Source organism: Coregonus lavaretus (assembly GCF_964263955.1).
Source record: "Coregonus lavaretus genome assembly, chromosome: 18".
Lineage (NCBI taxonomy): Eukaryota > Metazoa > Chordata > Actinopteri > Salmoniformes > Salmonidae > Coregonus > Coregonus lavaretus.
In genome coordinates, this window is record NC_140005.1 from 40,914,105 (window position 1) to 40,933,569 (window position 19,465).

The 19,465-nt window shown below is 45.2% G+C and overlaps 1 protein-coding gene across 1 annotated transcript; it reads left to right on the plus strand.

Annotated features, from left to right (window-relative positions):
* Window positions 1–5,627: 5,627 nt before the first annotated feature.
* LOC311145501 (transcription factor HIVEP2-like) lies at window positions 5,628–17,502 on the plus strand (the record flags this gene model as incomplete). The annotated part of the gene is made up of 6 exons (XM_084181755.1): window positions 5,628–9,563; window positions 11,594–11,763; window positions 15,320–15,495; window positions 15,702–15,800; window positions 15,990–16,834; window positions 17,035–17,502. The coding sequence occupies 6 exons, from the start codon at window positions 5,628–5,630 to the stop codon at window positions 17,500–17,502; spliced, it is 5,694 nt and encodes a 1,897-aa protein (XP_084037881.1).
* Between the last annotated feature and the right edge of the window lie 1,963 nt (window positions 17,503–19,465).

Below are 19,465 nucleotides of genomic sequence, written 5' to 3' on the forward strand. Positions count from 1 at the left end.
TTTCCAGTTGTTCTCACCCAATAGCACCTACTGAAACTGAAGAGGGGGGTCACGGCAGGTATGGTATTCACAGTTGTGTTAATTGTATTGTATGAAAAGGGCAAAGATTCACACAAATGACAGATGCACATATTGTATCCATACAATTATGTTACACGTAATGATTTTGAGGAACACTACTGACGATTTGTGCACTGTAGTTCAAAAACACTATATATACAAAAGTATGTGGACACCGCTTCAAATTAGTGGATTCGGCTATGTCAGCCACACCCATTGCTGACAAGTGTATAAAATCGAACACACAACCATGCAATCTCCATAGACAAACATTGGCAGATTAATGGCCTTACTTAAGAGCTCAGTGACTTTCAACGTGGCACCACCTTTCCAACAAGTCAGTTCATCAAATTTCTGCCCTGCAAAAGCTGCCTCGGTCAACTGTAAGTGTTGTTATTGTGAAGTGGAAATGTCTAGGCGCAACAACGGCTCAGCCGCAAAGTGGTAGGCAACACAAGCGCACAGAACGGGACTGCCGAGTGGTAAATCGCGTAGCATGTAAAATCATCTGTCCTCAGTTGCAACACTCACTACCGAGTTCCAAACTGCCTCTGGAAGTAACATCAGCACAAGAACTGTTCTTCGTGAGCTTCAAGAAATGGGTTTCCATGGCCGAGCAGTTGCACACAAGCCTAAGCTCACCATGCGCAATGCCAAGCTTCAGCTGGACTGGTGTAAATAATGTTCTGGGGCTATTTTTCATGGTTCGGGCTAGGCCTCTTAATTCCAGTGAAGTTGAAATCTTAATGCTGCAGCATACAATGACATTTTAGACAATTCTGTGCTTCCAACTTCGTGGCAACAGTTTGGGGAAGTCCCTTTTCTGTTTCAGCATGACAATGCCCCTGTGCACAAAGCGAGGTCCATACAGAAATGGTTTGTCGAGATCGGTGTGGAAGAACTTGACTGGCCTACACAGAGCCCTGACCTCAACCCCATCGAACACCTTTGGGATGAATTGGAATGCCGACTGCGAGCCAGGCCTAATCGCCCAACATCAGTGCCCAACCTCACGAATGCTCTTGTGGCTGAATGGAAGCAAGTCCCCACAGCAATGTTCCAACATCTAGTGGAAAGCCTTCCCAGAAGAGTGGAGGCTGTTATAGCAGCAAAGGGGGGACCAACTCCATGTTAATGCCCATGATTTTGGAATGAGATGTTCGATGAGCAGGTGTCCACATACTTTTGGTAATGTAGTGTAGATCAAATTCAGTTTAAATTAGAAGATACCACTTTTTTTTTAAGATGAAAGAAATAATCTTAATTATGTTCCTAAACAATTCATGCTTAATAATTACTGATTTCAGTGACAGCAGATTGTTGATTGGGATCTTCTTGGTGGTATAGACGTGACTGTTGTAGTATAAAGGCTGCACAGTATACAGCCAGCTCAGACTGAACAGAGCATGGATAAGGGAACAGAACGGAACAGAGCTGTATTGTCCATCCAAGGATGGAAAAGTTCCTTTGGCATCACCTTACAAGCTGCATGCTGCACGTCTATATAATAAGACAGTTTGCTCTCCTGAGGTTTGTGTCCTAATTTTAGCCAACAGATTATGCTTTGGGACATTTTCACTGTTGTTGGTCCACTTCTGAATTCAAACAGTTTAACCACCAGGTCAGGAAGATAGAGAGAGCATGGCGTAGGAGCTAACCAGACCGTGGAAGAGTTGTGTTAGGCTATAGTGATTAAATCTCATTCAAATTGCACCCCCCTCTTTAATATTGTAGAAGTGCATACTGGTTTGATGAGGATGCATGTCTTTGTAGTTGTCAATGATCACAGTGAATATTTGCCCATCACCCAGAGGTGAAGTAAGTGTCTGCTGTGTTTTGGCCCACTGAGGAGGGTAAAATCCCTAACTACACTGCACTATGAACCCTGATTTTACTTGGGTCTAGCTTCCCAGGTTATCAGACTAGTGTAATCAGGGATCCCAGACCCTGGGAAAATCCCTTTTGGTGTATTAAGGACCCACACTGAGAAAGTGTAGCTGAATATTCTATTCTATTCCCTCCTGGACCCACTGAGAACGTTTAAGTGTCTGCTGTGTTTTGAAAATGTTGCTGCCTGTTGTGTTCAAGACGCTGGTAAAAGCAGAGTTTTGGTATATGAAGGGTTTAAACATTGCTTTACCCCTACACTGAGAAAGTGTATCTGTCTGCTGTGTTTTGGACCCACACTAAAAAAGTGTAAATGCTGTGTTTGAGAAAGTGTCTTTAAACGTGGGCTGTTGTATAATCCCTCACAGGGCCCCTTTGCTATTTTTGTGGTTGGGTCTGTCCGCGTCATGCTTGGGTATTTTCTCTGGTGACTAGCTCACATCAATATATCTTATAATGTGTACTCAGTCAGCCAGCAGCAGCGGCAGAAAATGTAAGATTGATGAGATTTGACCCATCGCTAAATCTGATCATAATTGTTTATTGTTGTTATTACTATAACCAAGGGATGGAGAATGGACAGCTGGAATTTGCAATATGAGGTATGTCACATGTGACTGGCGATATGGGACAAGAAGGGAGTATACAAATGTCAGGTTTGTATGAGGATTATATTCGATATCTGCATGTCTACCTGTCTTGCTTAAGGATATACTATTTTCTTACCACAGACCTTGTGGTTTAACTGCATGTGTTCTGAGTAGAAAACCGTCTCTCACCTTGCATTGGTGTTCATTCTGTATGTTGTGTTCTGTGTGGGCTGTCATGCCATGGGCTTTCTGACTCAGTGTCCCTGGCACTATGTATTTTCCTTATAAGAGGTATAGATGAGGGGCTAGTGTTGGACTACATGACTGTCATATCCCTGTTGGATAAGAGCGTCTGCTAAATGACTAAAATGTAAATGTAAATATGTTCTGTATAGCTTGAACATGATATGATGCAGTGGCATTATAAAGACGTTTTCCATAACCTACATACAGTATGCTTCCCATTGTCTCCATGCAACATGCTGCAGCAGTGTGGTTGTTGCTGTACCATGTCTTATCAGCATGTACAGTCAGGTCCATCATTATTGGCACCCTTTATAAATATTAGCAAAAAATACTGTGTAAAACAGATAATACAAATACTGAGCTATGCTATATGCTAAAAAAAATGGGGAAATTATATTATTTCATACTGATACAATTGCTCAGAGAAAGAGATTTTGTTTAATTACTAATTTTAAAAAAAGATACTCTAGCATCCCCCACTTGCAAGGATAACCACACTGAGCCTTTTTCTAAAATGTTTTATGAGATGGGAGAACACCTTGGGAGGGATCTTAGACCATTTCTCCAAACAGAACCTTTCCAGATCCTTAATATCCTTCGTCTGCATGGACTGCCCAATTCCATTCAAACCACAGGTTTTCAATGGGGTTCAAGTCCAGAGACTGAGATTGGTATTGCAAAAGGCTGATTTTGTGGTCAATCAACAATTTCTTTGTGGATTTTGATTAGTGCTTGGGGTTATTGTCTTGCTGGATCCACTTGTGGCCAAGTGTCAACCTCCTGGTAGAGGCAACCAGGTTTTTTGCTAAAATGTCCTGGTACTTGTTAAAGTTCATGATGCCGTTGACCTTAACAAGGGCCCCAAGACCAGTTGAAGCAAAATAGCCCCATAACAGCAAAGATCCACCACCATATTTTACCGTAGGTATGAAGTACTTTTCTACATTTGCTTCTGTTTTTCAACATCAAACCCACCACTGGTGTGTGGGTGTGGCCAAAGAGCTCTATCTTCATGTCATCTAACCATAGCACCGGTTCCAATCCAAGTGCCAATGCTATTTACCAGGCGGTGCTATGTTCAGATTAAATGAAAATAGAGCTCTTTGGCTATGCACACCAGTGCCACAGTAGCACTGACTCACCATCTTTCTGTGAACAGTTTTGATATACCATGAATGAGATATATTACTGTAATGTGCGACACGACCGTTAGCTTTACCTACATGAGGAATATATAGACTTAAAAGAGGTTGGGAAGTGTACATACTAAAGTGTCTGTTCCCTTTCCTCTCTCTCTCTCTGGGGTGTAGTTTCAGAGGGGAGGTATGAATTGTTTCAGTGAGGCAGGCTTATCTCCCTGACACCCGGCACTTGTAGTTCCTCCTCTTATTGCTTTAGTTGGGAAGGATGGAAAAATACACAGCTATGAGGTCAGAACGACCTTGAGGATAGATAGATCCCCTGTACCCTCCCTCTCAAGGCTTACAATGTTGTCACCTCTGCCCTGAGTGACATGCCACTTTGGTTACCTCTGGAAACCTTCTCTCGTAGAATGTTCCAAAAAGCCACCTTTTACAGTACACAGTATATACTGGATTCTCCTCTTTGGTCTGTCTGTCTAAGCGAGGAATGCAAAACTCTATCTGATAACTGTAGTCTTTAGCCCTATGTCAAGTGGGTGGATAAAGCACTTCCCATTCGAATATTAATTGGACATTCTTGCAGTATATGCGCAGCCTCTTTGATTTAATGCATGTGTTATCTCTGCATCTTGAGTCACCTTGGATTTGTATCATCTCTCCGGTCTGAGCCTGGAGAGAGTACAATAGGATGTAATGGAGAGAGAAAATACTAGGATGGTTGTAACGAATAGAGAAAGAGAGAAAGAGTGCAGTAGGAAGTAACAAAAAGAGAGAGCGTCGCTCATAGAATGTCCTAATTAAGTGTAGCTCAGTGGATTTGAACCAGATAATCTTACATAACCTTGTTAAAGAGCACACAGCCTTTGATACTGAGAAGATGAGAATGATGTTCCCTCTGAGACCCAGCATACCATGGAGCCCCATGGTATAGAGCTGAGGTATAGGACAAGATTACATACCCGACCCCATTGTATATTGCTGAGGTATAGGACAAGATTACATCCCATTCTATGGGCCCTGGCCAAAAGTAGTGCACTATATAAGGGATAGGATGACATTTGGGATGCAGGCGTAGTGTAATAGCTCATAGACCCAGGTAGCCCCATGGTATGGAGCTGAGATATAGGACAGGATAATCTACAGTACGCACATCCAGTATCTTTGATGAGTTTAGAGTCCAAGTGCACACACATACAGTATGCACACACACACACATTGTGATTGTAGTGCACCGGCCAGCAGTAATATGAGGTAACAGTATTTGAGAGAGTCTAGTAAAGAGCCTGATTCTTCTTTCCTGGTGTGAACACTGGTCATTATGTACCAAGTTTATTTGAGGAAGTAACTATTTTGGAAAATGAATTTGTGAGGTTATGATACTGTCTGGAAAGAAATCATTTGACAAATGTTTATATGACCTGTTTTTTGTTTCTTGTTGGGAGGAAGGGGTTTGCAAATAAAGTACAGTATTTTTGTAAGTAAGCTATTTTTGCATCTACTGATTAATCTTGTATTCTGTCTTTGGTAGGGATAATGCATGGGTGTCCTTGATGTAATATTTTGAGGTATGCACTAATAATAATTTCAGTTTTCTGATTTCTTTCAGATGACACTTTCTCTCCATATATTACTACATTTACATAACAGACATTATTGTCTGTTGGATATCAACCCTGACGAGGAAGGTGACATTGGAATCGTCATGGAGTCACTAGAAACTACTGCAGAGGTGAAAGGCTCTAAAGAGGGTCTGGAAAAGACAGTTACACAGAGAAAGTGGGCAGCACCAGAGCCTATGACTGCCCAAACTAAAATAACCCCTACGGCTGATTCTGAGGGGGAGGGGAGGCACTTATGCCCACAACCTGAGGAGGACCAGAGTAGAACCACATGTGGTTCAACAGAAAGGTCTGACTCAGGGAAACTAAGACCATTAGAAGGGAAATCACTACGCCAATTACAGGATCAACCCTCCAGTCATCCTCATTACAATGTATTAACCTCGTATCCACCACAGGAGAGACAGACCGTTCCCTTTGCTAGACAGAAAACGGCAGATCACTTGGTTTCTGCGCTGCCACTATCCCATGGAAGCTGTGCAGGGCCCTCTCTTCAGAGGAGCTCCCCCAGTTTACCTAAGTCTCTCCAACACTGTTCCCAGTCAGGGATAGAGGAGCTATCCAAGGACGTGTGTAGTAAGATGGAGCAGAAACAGCAGCAGAGGCCTGGGAAGTATGTTTGTGATTATTGTGGGAGGGCATGTGCCAAACCCAGCGTACTTAAAAAGCATATCCGCTCACATACTGGGGAGCGACCCTACCCCTGCGTTCCCTGCGGCTTCTCTTTCAAAACCAAGAGCAATTTATACAAACACAGAAAATCTCATGCTCACTCTGTCAAAGCTGGGACAGTGGCAATTTCAGAACTGGGTTCTTACAATGCCAACATGGAGGACCAGGGATCTTTAGAAGGAGAAGGAGAGTTATACTCTGATACTGAGCAGAGCTCTGACACGGATGAGGACGATTCATCGCTCTTGGACTCTGTATCAGTCGAGGAACCAGATAGCACCACTGCTGTAAAAGTACTGAATCTCATTGCCCAGAAACAGGGAGTTACATCAACATTATCTGAGGAGCGTTCATCCAGTCTCCCAGAGATCAATGGTGCTCAAGCTCCAGCTGTTTCTCAGGTCAGCCGTGCAATTCAATCTAGCGCCATCAAGCAGAGACTGGCACTCCGGCTCTCAGAGAAAAGGAGCAGTGACACTGACACATCTCTCTCCCTGCCTAGCCAGGGAAGCAAAAGCAGCACAGACTCAGGCTACTTCTCACGCTCTGAGAGCGCAGAACACCAAACCAGTGGTCCTCCCAACACAAATGCAAAGTCCTATCAAGAGATTATGTTTGGGAAGTGTTACAAACCGAACCCGAAACAGGCCATAACTGTTGTGACTTGCACTACAGACTTAATAAGTGATCGTAAGTCTTCGGAGCGAGGTGTTTCCCGTGTATTCACACAAGAAAAGGAATCAATGATTGAATCGATTAGAATAAACACACGTTCATTTACAAGGGAAGGAATTAAGGAGGCTCAACTAGAGCTCTCTGATTCTGGACAGCTGGTGCGGAGCAACTCGATGCCCACGTCCTCGGCTGCGTGTCTGGACATGCCACAAGGCCTGCGAGGCAGCCACTCCTTTGATGAGAGGGCGTCCCCTGGAGGTATTAGGAGACTTAGGAGACAGGCTGCCTTTGAACACTCTGCACATGATGGAAACACAGAACTTCCTGACCACTATGGAAACATCTCTGATATTTCCAACCTTGGAGTAGAGACGGAATGTGCGACGAGGAAACGACGGAAGGAAAAATGTGTTAGGGAGGAGGAAGATGTAGGAGGCCAGTATCACACAGACTATGGCCACTCTGAAGAGATGAGGGACAATGATTCAAAGCAAGCCTCTCAAGGTGCTCTAACCACTACTCCTTCAGTGAAAGGACATGCCCAAAGCGTGCATACACAGAATAGACTGGACATGGAAATGTGGGAAGACACCACAGAGAGGAGAACTTTAGGTAATGTCATCTCTGTGATTCAACACACAAACTCCCTAAGCAGGTCTCACTCTGACGAGTCTTACAACTACCAGAGACAGGAAAAGCCTTCCTCAATGAAAGTGGTGGAGCAAACCGAAACTCGTGAGATGCGTAAAAGGACTGAGATCTTTGCACACCAGTTGAGTGACAGTAGATTGTTAGATCAATCATATCAAATGACACCTAAGCTAGTCCGTCAGTCCAACATACAGGTCCCAGAGATCAGGGTGACTGTAGAACCTGACAGTCCAGAGAAAGAGAAAGCAGCTGAGGTAAAACAGGTGAAGGCGAAGGAGCCCGATAGACATGTAGAGGAGTTCCAATGGCCTCAAAGAAGTGAAACTCTGTCTCAATTCCCTCCAGAAAAACTCCCTCCAAAGAAGAAGAGACTGCGCTTAGCTGACTTGGAGCACTCCTCTGGTGAGTCTAGCTTTGGATCGACCTGTACGAGCCTCTCCCGAAGCCCCAGTCAGGACAGCAACCTATCCTACTGCTCCACCTTCTCGTTTGACCGAGAAGAGAGAGAGCGAGAGCTTATCCCCAAGCCAGCTTCCCCGGCTGCTAGACAGGATGAGTTTGGAAAAGCGTTGGAGTTCTTATCTGTGCCAGGAAGCGGCCACTCCCTCTCTGTCCTGAACCAGCGTCAACAACATGAAATGAGACGCTCCTCTTCAGAACAGGCAGCGTGCAACTCTCAGCGTAGAGAGCTCCCAGAGGTCCGCAGTGTATCGTTTGACTACGGCAGTCTCTCTCCAATGGCCAAAGTTAGACATGCGGAACTCGGCGCCAGTTACTCAGAACCCAGACGGAGTAACTTGGTAAGACAGGCGTCCTTGAATGTTGACCCTGAATTTACACATCCAGTCCTTCCGCTAAATATTCTTCCTCAGTACTTCAGAAATGCCCTGTCGTTCTCAGCCACTGCTCTGCTCTCTCAGTCTCTGCCAATGTTTGCCCCTCAGCCACCACACTCCGGTCTCCTAGTTCCTGTTAGAATACAGACTCACGTGCCGTCTTACGGTAGCATTACGTACACCACTGTGTCACAGGTTGTATATGATCCATATGAAAACTCTCTCACTTCTCACTTTGCACATTTATCCACAAATTTAGATGCATCTAAAGCATTATTAGGACACCCCCGAGGACTGTTGACCAACCCAGCCCAGGTTCAAGTTCTAGATATGTCACCAGCTAAGCTCAAGACAGGCATCCCTCTCTCCCTGACCTCCAGGACTATCTCCACCACCAACTGTGGATCCAGTGGTGGATCCAACAAGCGCATGCTATCGCCAGCCAGCAGCTTGGACCTGTTAATGGAGGTAAAACAGCAGAAACGCGTCAAAGAAGAGAAAATGTACGGTGAGATAGTGGAGGAGTTGGGTGCTGTAGAGTTAGGGAATTGTAATGTGACCGAAGAGAGCAAGTACAGTTTAAAGACAGAGTTTAAAAGTGACACCAACCAGGGAGCATCACTGTCAGGCCTTCCTTCTATATCCTCTTTGTCTGTGCCATCCTCACTTCATTCTCAAGACGAGCCAGCAAGTGGAAGCTTCAGCTCACCTCAGCAACAAGGGTCAGAATGTCCTCATTCCCATATGGATAGCTCCCCAACCGAAACAAGCCTACATCCACCCTCTCTGCTTTCTCTAAATGATTTCAAAGAGTCTGGCATGGACAGCAAGGCACATATGGACATGCTGGTGCAGTTAGTCAAAGGTCAGGGCATCCTCATCTCTGACGGTGAAAACACCAAACTGATATCTCAGTTTCCAAGTCTTCGCACAACGACAGGTGTGAGTTGGTGCTATCTGAACTACACCAAGCCAAACAGCACTCACTACACCTCTCCTATGTCCTCTGTGTACACTATGTGGTGCGTCAGTTCCCATAACCCCAACCCTCCTAACCTCAACACCAGTGCAACCCTGGCTCTGCTCTGCTCCAAACAGAAGACTAACACATGGGTGTACACCATGGCTGCCATGTACCAACCTGGGACTGGGAAACTGGTCTCCTCCAAGCAGAGGTTTGAGCTGGTGAGAACCTTTATTGTTAATTAATTATTTTGTCCAAATCACCCTTGCATTTCTATATTGAATGTACACTACCGGTCAAAAGTTTTAGAACACCTACTCATTCAAGGGTTTTTCTTTATTTTTACTATTTTCTACATTGTAGAATAATAATGAAGACATCAAAACTATGAAATAACACATATGGAATCATGTAGTAACCAAAAAAGTGTTAAACAAATCCTAATATATTTGATATTCTTCAAATAGCCACCCTTTGCCTTGATGACAGCTTTGCACACTCTTGGCATTATCTCAACCAGCTTCATGAGGTAGTCACCTGGAATGCATTTAAATTAACAGGTGTGCCTTCTTAAAAGTTAATTTGTGGAATTTCTTAACTTCTTATTGCGTTTGAGCCAATCAGTTGTGTTGTGACAAGGTAGGGGGGGTATACAGAAGATAGCCCTGTTTGGTAAAAGACCAAGTCCATATTATGGCAAGAACAGCTCAAATAATCAGAGAAACGACAGTCCATCAGGAGGTGTTATGGTGTGGGGGTGCTTTGCTGGTGACACTGTCTGTGATTTATTTAGAATTCAAGGCACACTTAACCAGCATGGCTACCACAGCATTCTGCAGCGATACGCCATCCCATCTGGTTTGGGCTTAGTGGGACTATCATTTGTTTTTCAACAGGACAATGACCCAACACACCTCCAGGCTGTGTAAGGGCTATTTGACCAAGAAGGAGAGTGATGGAGTGCTGCATCAGCTGACCTGGCCTCCACAATCCCCCGACCTCAACCAAATTGAGATAGTTTGGAATGAGTCGGACCGCAGAGTGAAGGAAAAGATGCCAACAAGTGCTCAGAATATGTGGGAACTCTTTCAAGACTGTTGGAAAAGTATTCCAGGTGAAGCTCGTTGAGAGAATGCCAAGAGTGTGCAAAGCTGTCATCAAGGCAAAGGGTGGCTATTTGAAGAATCTAAAATATAAAATATATTTTGATTTGTTTAACATATTTTTGGTTACTACATGATTCCATATGTGTTATTTCATAGTTTTGATGTATTCACTATTATTCTACAATGTAGAAAATAGTAAAAATAAAGAAAAACCCTTGAATGAGTAGGTGTTCTTAAAGCTTTGACAGGTAGTGTATGTTTACAATCCTTGACTCAAGTTACATCATAAACATATCATCTAATATTGTAACAATATTACATTGTTATTATCCTGTATTACTGAACTGCATTACCTAAACATATCTAAACTGCATGTTAACAGAATGTTTATTCTTGGCCTCCGAGTGTCGCAGCGGTCTAAGGCACTGCATCGCAGTGTTGCGGCGTCACTAGAGATCCTGGTTCGAATCCAGGCTCTGTCGTAGCCGGCCGCGACCGGGAGACCCATGGGGCGGCGCACAATTGGCCCAGCGTCGTCCAGGGTAGGGGAGGGAATGGCCGGCAGGGATGTAGCTCAGTTGGTAGAGCATGGCGTTTGCAACGCCAGGGTTGTGGGTTCGATTCCCACGGGGGGCCAGTATGAAAAAGAAAAAAGAAATGTATGCACTCACTAACTGTAAGTCGCTCTGGATAAGAGCGTCTGCTAAATGACTAAAATGTAAATGTACTACAGCCTGGGGTTCGATCCCAGGCTGTATCATTACCGGCCGTGACTGGGAGTCCCATAGTGCGGCGCACAATTGGCCCAGCGTCGTCTGGGTTAGGGGAGGGTTTTGCTGGGGGGGCTTTACTTGGCTCATCACGCTCTAGTGACTCCTTGTGGCAGGCCGGGCGCCTGAAGGCTCTTATGTTGAACGGTGTTTCCTCCGACACATTGGTGCGGCTGGCTTCCGGGTTAAGCGAGCGGATGTTAAGAAGCGCGGTTTGGCGGGTCATGTTTCGGAGGACGCATGACTCGACTTTCGCCTCTCCCGAGCCCATTGGGGAGTTGCAGCGATGAGACAAGATCGTACTCACGAAATTGGGGAGAAAAAGGGGGTACAAATTACCAAAAAAAATCATGTTTATTAATCTATCTAATTTAGCTACAGAGCAAACCGGAGCTCAAAGAGATGGATGTGATCTCCTATGGAAGGAAAGTGAAGGATGCCAGCTGCAGGGTAAAAGCAGCGAAGGAGGACTGGAAAGACATGGAGGTCTCCTCGAAACAAACAGCAGTGCTAACACCAACCCAGATCAAAATCTTTGAAGGAGGGTCAGTTATGATACTATCACATTAAGCAATAGAATATTACTTATAATGTTAGTTCGTAATGTGTACATGTTTTATATAGGGGTAACGCCTGGTGGTACAAATTATTTAACCCGGTAGTCCTATTGTGGTCAGAAGACCTCTTTCCCAAGGGAGACCTGGAATTAGATTAAATATACAGTACCAGTCAAAAGTTTGGACATACAGTGAGGGAAAAAAGTATTTGATCCCCTGCTGATTTTGTACGTTTGCCCACTGACAAAGACATGATCAGTCTATAATTTTAATGGTAGGTTTATTTGAACAGCGAGAGACAGAATAACAACAAAAAAATCCAGAAAAACGCATGTCAAAAATGTTAGAAATTGATTTGCATTTTAATGAGGGAAATAAGTATTTGACCCCTCTGCAAAACATTACTTAGTACTTGGTGGCAAAACCCTTGTTGGCAATCACAGAGGTCAGACGTTTCATATAGTTGGCCACCAGATTTGCACACATCTCAGGAGGGATTTTGTCCCACTCCTCTTTGCAGATCTTCTCCAAGTCATTAAGGTTTCGAGGCTGACGTTTGGCAACTCGAATCTTCAGCTCCCTCCAGAGATTTTCTATGGGATTAAGGTCTGGAGACTGGCTAGGCCACTCCAGGACCTTAATGTGCTTCTTCTTGAGCCACTCCTTTGTTGCCTTGGCTGTGTGTTTTGGGTCATTGTCATGCTGGAATACCCATCCACGACCCATTTTCAATGCCCTGACTGAGGGAAGGAGGTTCTCACCCAAAATTTGACGGTACATGGCCCCGTCCATCGTCCCTTTGATGCGGTGAAGTTGTCCTGTCCCCTTAGCAGAAAAACACCCCCAAAGCATAATGTTTCCACCTCCATGTTTGACGTGAGGATGGTGTTCTTGGGGTCATAGGCAGCATTCCTCCTCCTCCAAACACGGCGAGTTGAGTTGATGCCAAAGACCTCGATTTTGGTCTCATTTGACCACAACACTTTCACCCAGTTCTCTTCTGAATCATTCAGATGTTCATTGGCAAACTTCAGACGGGCCTGGATATGTGCTTTCTTGAGCAGGGGGACCTTGCGGGCGCTGCAGGATTTCAGTCCTTCACGGCGTTGTGTGTTACCAATTGTTTTCTTGGTGACTATGGTCCCAGCTGCCTTGAGATCATTGACAAGATCCTCCCGTGTAGTTCTGGACTGATTCCTCACCGTTCTCATGATCATTGCAACTCCACGAGGTCAGATCTTGCATGGAGCCCCAGGACGAGGGAGATTGACAGGCCTTTTGTGTTTCTTTCATTTGCGAATAATCGCACGAACTGTTGTCACCTTCTCACCAAGCTGCTTGCCGATGGTCTTGTAGCCCATTCCAGCCTACAATCTTGTCCCTGACATCCTTGGAGAGCTCTTTGGTCTTGGCCATGGTGGAGAGTTTCGAATCTGATGATTGATTGCTTCTGTGGACAGGTGTCTTTTATACAGGTACTCCCTTTAAGAGTGTGCTCCTAATCTCAGCTCGTTACCTCTATAAAAGACACCTGGGAGCCAGAAATCTTTCTGATTGAGAGGGGGTCAAATACCTATTTCCCTCATTAAAATGCAAATCAATTTATAACATTTTTGACATACGTTTTTCTGGATTTTGTTGTTGTTATTCTGTCTCTCACTGGTCAAATAAACCTACCATTAAAATTATAGACTGATAATTTCTTTGTCACTGGGCAAACGTACAAAATCAGCAGGGGATCAAATACTTTTGTCCCTCACTGTACCTACTCATTCAAGGGTTTTTCTTTATTTTTACTATTTTCTACATTGTAGAATAATAGTGAAGACATCAAAACTATGAAATAACACATATGGAATCATGTAGTAACCAAAAAAGTGTTAAACAAATCAAAATATATTTTATATTTGAGATTTTTCAAAGTAGCCACCCTTTGCCTTGATGACAGCTCTGCACACTCTTGGCATTCTCTCAACCAGCTTCATGAGGAATGATTTTCCAACAGTCTTGAAGGAGTTCCCAGATATGCTGAGCACTTGTTGGCTGCTTTTCCTTCACTCTGCGGTCCATCTCATCCCAAACCATCTCAATTGGGTTGAGGTCGGGTGATTGTGGAGACCAGGTCATCTGATGCAGCACTCCATCACTCTCCTTCTTGGTCAAATAGCATTTGAATTAACAGGTGTGCCTTGTTAAAAGTTAATTTGTGGAATTTCACTCCTTATTGCGTTTGAGCCTGTCAGTTGTGTTGTGATAACGTAGGGGTGGTATACAGAAGATAGCCCTATTTGAAAAAATACCAAGTCCATATTATGGCAAGAACAGGTCAAATTAGCAAAGAGAAACAACAGTCCATCATTACTTTAAGACATGAAGGTCAGTCAATCCGGAAAATTTCAAGTGCAGTCGCAAAAACCATGAAGTCCTATGATGAAACTGGCTCTCATGAGGACTGCCACAGGAATGGAAGACCCAGAGTTACCTCTGCTGCAGAGGATTTATTCATTAGAGTTACCAGCCTCAGATTGCAGCCCAAATAAATTCTTCACAGAGTTCAAGTGACAGACACATCTCAACATCAACTGTTCAGAGGAGACTGTGTGAATCAGGCCTTCATGGTCGAATTGCTGCAAAGAAACCACTACTAAAATACACCAATAAGAGGAAGAGACTTGCTTGGGCCAAGAAACACGAGCAATGGACATTAGACCGGTGGAAATCTGTCCTTTGGTCTGACGAGTCCAAATGTGAGATTTTTGGTTCCAACCGCCGTGGCTTTGTGAGACGCGGTGTGGGTGAACGGATAATCTCTGCATGTGTATTTCCCACCGTAAAGCATGGATGAGGAGGTGTTATGGTGTGGGGGTGCTTTGATGGTGACACTTTCTGTGATTTATTTAGAATTCAAGGCACACTTAACCAGCATGGCTACCACAGCATTCTGCAGCGATATGCCATCCCATCTGGTTTGTGCTTAGTGGGACTATCATTTGTTTTTCAACAGGACAATGACCCAAAACACACATCCAGGCGGTGTAAGGGCTATTTGACCAAGAAGGAGAGTGATGGAGTGCTGCATCAGATGACCTGGTCTCCACAATCACCCGATCTCAACCCAATTGAGATTGTTTGGGATGAGTTGGACCGCAGAGTGAAGGAAAAGCAACCAACAAGTGCTCAGCATATGTGGGAACTCCTTCAAGACTGTTGGAAAATCATTCCTCATGAAGCTGGTTGAGAGAATGCCAAGAGTGTGCAAAGCTGTCATCAAGGCAAAGGGTGGCTACTTTGAAGAATCTCAAATATAAAATATATTTTGATTTGTTTAACACTTTTTTGGTTACTACATGATTCCATATGTGTTATTTAATAGTTTTGATGTCTTCACTATTATTCTACAATGTAGAAAATAGTAAAAATAAAGAAAAACCCTTGAATGAGTAGGTGTGTCCAAACCTTTGACTGGTACTGTATTTTTTCACTTACCTTGCATGTCTAAAGCTACTTATAGAACATCACATTAAGGATTGTTTTCCTCCCTCAGGTTCAAGTCCAATGAGGACTATGTGTACGTGAGGGGCAGAGGCCGAGGAAAGTATATTTGTGAGGAGTGTGGCATCCGCTGTAAGAAACCTAGTATGCTAAAGAAACATATACGCACCCACACTGACGTCAGACCCTACGTTTGCAGGGTCTGCAACTTCGCTTTCAAAACAAAAGGTGGGTATCCCTTCTTTTTATTCCATTGAAATGAATGAAACAAGAGGTATAAAAGCACTTTGTGACAACTGCTGATTTAAAAAGGGATTTATACATTTGATTGATTGATGACAACAGGAACATTTATTTCCAAAAAGGTACAATTGAATGGTAATGAATATAATAAGCTCAACAAGATGAATCTTTAAATGTTTGTTGTCCTACAGGAAACCTGACCAAGCATATGAAGTCAAAGGCTCACATGAAGAAGTGTCTTGAGCTTGGGGTGTCAGTCATAGTGGATGATACAGAGACACATGAATCTGGTAAAATATTGACCAATGACCAGGATACTATACTTTACTCCCTAATATGAATTATTCAGATATTTAACACTGATTGTGTCATCCATGGTAACTGTTTGAAATAGCAATTGATGTTCCACAGAATTAATGACAGAAAGGAATTTGATATATCCTTTGTCTTTCTTTTTTCTGTTCTTTCAAACAATACAGATGACGTCCAACAACACTCGAAGACCGGGGTCTTGAGCTCAGCCAAACACCAGTTCTCAGATGCAGACGACTCCGATGGCATGGATGAAGAGATAGATGACATCGACGAAGATGACGATGATGACTACGACGGTGGCTCCACTCCAAAGATCCGCTCTCGGAGCACCAGCCCTCAGCCCTGTGGCATAGCCTCTCTGTCGGTCACCCAGAGTGTGTCGTCAGCTCTCCATGGCTGTACCCTCAGTACCTTCCGTTCTCTCCCCAGCTGCCTCACCAACTCCATCGTGCCTGGCATCGATGTCCATCCCCATCCCTCCATCTCAGGCAGGAGGACAGGGCCAGACCGGAGGACTGTCTTGGCCTCCAGCCTGGACAAGGAGCAGAGTGAGAGAGAGAGGCTTGTGGATGAGGACTGTAGCCTGGCCATGCTGTCTCCTGACCAGGGTTGTCTGTTCTTCGACCACACCTGTCTGCTGTCCCCTGGCTGGGAGTCCCCTCTGAGGGAACCGTCCCCCTCCCGGCTCTGCTACCCATCACCCCGTAGAGACCTCTCCCCCCGGGGTCGCTCCTCACCTCGATGGGACACCTCCCAGCTGAGGCCCAGCTCCCCCAACCTCACCCCCATCCAGCACCTCTCCCCGGTCTGCATGGAGAGGCCCCTGTCCACAGGCGGAGTGGACCTGGCTGGGAGGAGGGAGCCATCGGCCCGGGGCAGACAGAGGGTGGTGCTGAGGGCTGTGTCTCCACGTAGAGGGGGCTCACAACAGAGAGGGTCTGGCGATAAAACCAGGCAGCAAGCCAAGGCTGAACTGGTCCACAAGGGAGGAGCCATTGAAATGGATTTGGTATGTAATTGACTAGATTGACTAGTATGCTTGTCCATGCAAAACTAGTTGCACTGACTTCATTTCAACCATCTTTGTCAGCTGGGTTGTTAGTATTCTTGATATAAAACCTTTATTAATGTTTTTTCCACCATTGGAGTCCCTGCATTAAAACTGTAGAAAACTGTCTTCTGGTAGTCACTATAACTTGTTGTTTTTAGGATCAGAGGAGAAGCATGCCCCCCAGCCTGCCTGGTCCCTCCAGCTCCAGTTGTACCCATCAGAACCTCCTCAGCCACCTTCCCCTACACTCCCAGCAGCAGGCTCGAACTCTTCTCCCCATGGTCCCTATCGGGGGGATCCAGGTACTGCGCACTTTGCCCTCCTGCAGCTCTGACCGGACCCATCTGTCAGCCCTGTCCCCTCAGAAGACTGAGCAACACCAGGACAGCACTAAGGAGGGATCTGTCTGCGTAGCGGGCCCAGGTGCAGAGGACTCAGTAGCCCAGCAGCAGGAGAAGGAACGGGAAAGGGAGAGGCCGTCCCCCTACCAGACACCCTGGGACTCTGAGGAGGAGAAAGACCCTGTCTCTGTCCTCACGGTCAGGGACCCTAAGCAGGAAGAGGGTCTTCAGACCTGCACCAAGGCCATCGCCTCACTCAGGATCACTTCTGAGGAGCATCTATAGACTGGGGTTGCATACCAAATGGCACACAATTCCCTATATAGTGCACTACTTTTGACCAGGGGCCCATAGGGCTCTGGTCAAAAGTAATGTGCTCTATAGGGAATAGTGTACCATTTGGGACATACACTACATTACCAAAAGTATGTGGACACCTGCTTGTCGAACATCTAATTCCGCAATCATGGCATTAATATGGAGTTGTTCCCCCCTTTGCTGCTATAACAGCCTCCACTCTTCTGGGAAGATTTTCCACTAGATGTTGGAACATTGCTGTGGGGACTTGCTTCCATTCAGCCACAAGCATTAGTGAGGTGGGGCACTGATGTTGGGCGATTAGGCCTGGTTCGCAGTCGGCATTCCAATTCATCCCAAAGATGTTCGATGGGGTTGAGGTCAGGGCTCTGTGCAGGCCAGTCAAGTTCTTCCACACCGATCTCGACAAACCATTTCTGTATGGACCTCCCTTTGTGCACGGGGGCATTGTCATGCTGAAACAGGAAAGGGCCATCCCCAAACTGTTTGCAACAAAGTTGGAAGCACAGAATCGTCTAGAATGTCATTGTATGCTGCAGCGTTAAGATATCCCCTTCACTGGAACTAAGGGGCCTAGCCCAAACCATGAAAAACAGCCCCAGACTATTATTCCTCCTCCACAAAACTTTACAGTTGGCACTATGCATTGGGGCAGGTAGCGTTCTCCTGGCATCTGCCAAACCCAAATTGTCCTTCGGACTGACAGATTGTAAAGCGTGATTCATCACTCCGGAGAACACGTTTCCACTGCTCCTGAGTCCAATGGCGGCGAGATTTACACCACTCTCCAGCTGACGCTTGGCATTGCGCATGGTGATCTTAGGCTTGTGTGCGGCTGCTCGGCCATGGAAACCCATTTCATGAAGCTCCCGACGAACAGTTCTTGTACTGACGTTGCTTCCAGATGCAGTTTGGAACTCGGTAGTGAGTGTTGCAACCGAGGACAGACGATTTTTACGCGCTTCAGCACTCAGCGGTCCCGTTCTGTGAGCTTGTGTGGCCTACCACTTCGCGGCTGAGCCATTGTTGCTCCTAGACGTTTCCACTTCACAATAACAGCACTTACAGTTGACCGGGGCAACTCAAGCAGGGCAGAAATTTGACAAACTTGACTTGATGGAAAGGTGGCATCCTATGACGGTGCCACATTGAAAGTCGCTGAGCTCTTCAGTAAGGCCATTCTACTGCCCATGTATGTCTATGGAGATTGCATGGCTGTGTGCTCGATTTTATACACCTGTTAGCAACGGGTGTGGCTGAAATAGCCGAATCCACTAATTTGAAGGGGTGTCCACATACATTTGTATATATAGTGTACCTTGGAGCTTCCTCCAGGAGCAGCTGAGCCTCTCATCCATCATCCACTCCCCAGCTTGCCTGGTCCTAGATCTGTTTGTGCTGTCTTGCCAACTTCTATGGTAGTTGGCAAGAGAGCACAAGCAGATCTGGAACCAGAATACATCCACAGTCCCTCTCAACCTCATTCCTCTAGACAGACAGACAGGCAGACATACAAAATGACTTCATCCAGACCCTTTTGGTTGGATGTTGGAGGCTCTCCTCTCAGTCGGTTCAGGTTTCTGCATGTTAGTAGTGTAAAGGCCATGCGTCTAACAAGCCCCTCCCCTCCCGTCTCCCTCCCACAGACTATATCTGAGTGAAGAACAAACCTTCATGCTCTCTATGAATTTCTCAATGAATTAATCGTTTTTGAACATTTAGGTCAGCAGAATCCTTGTAGCAAAGGACAAGCAAGAAGTCAGTTGAAGCGGTGGACACAGATGCAATACATGGGATTAAAGTAAATGCTTATACATTAATTAAGCTTGCATACACTTGCACAAAAACAGAATTTTTTATATTGATTATACCCCATAACCCACTCTTAACACATACAGTATGTGCATACACATGTACAGTGGGGAGAACA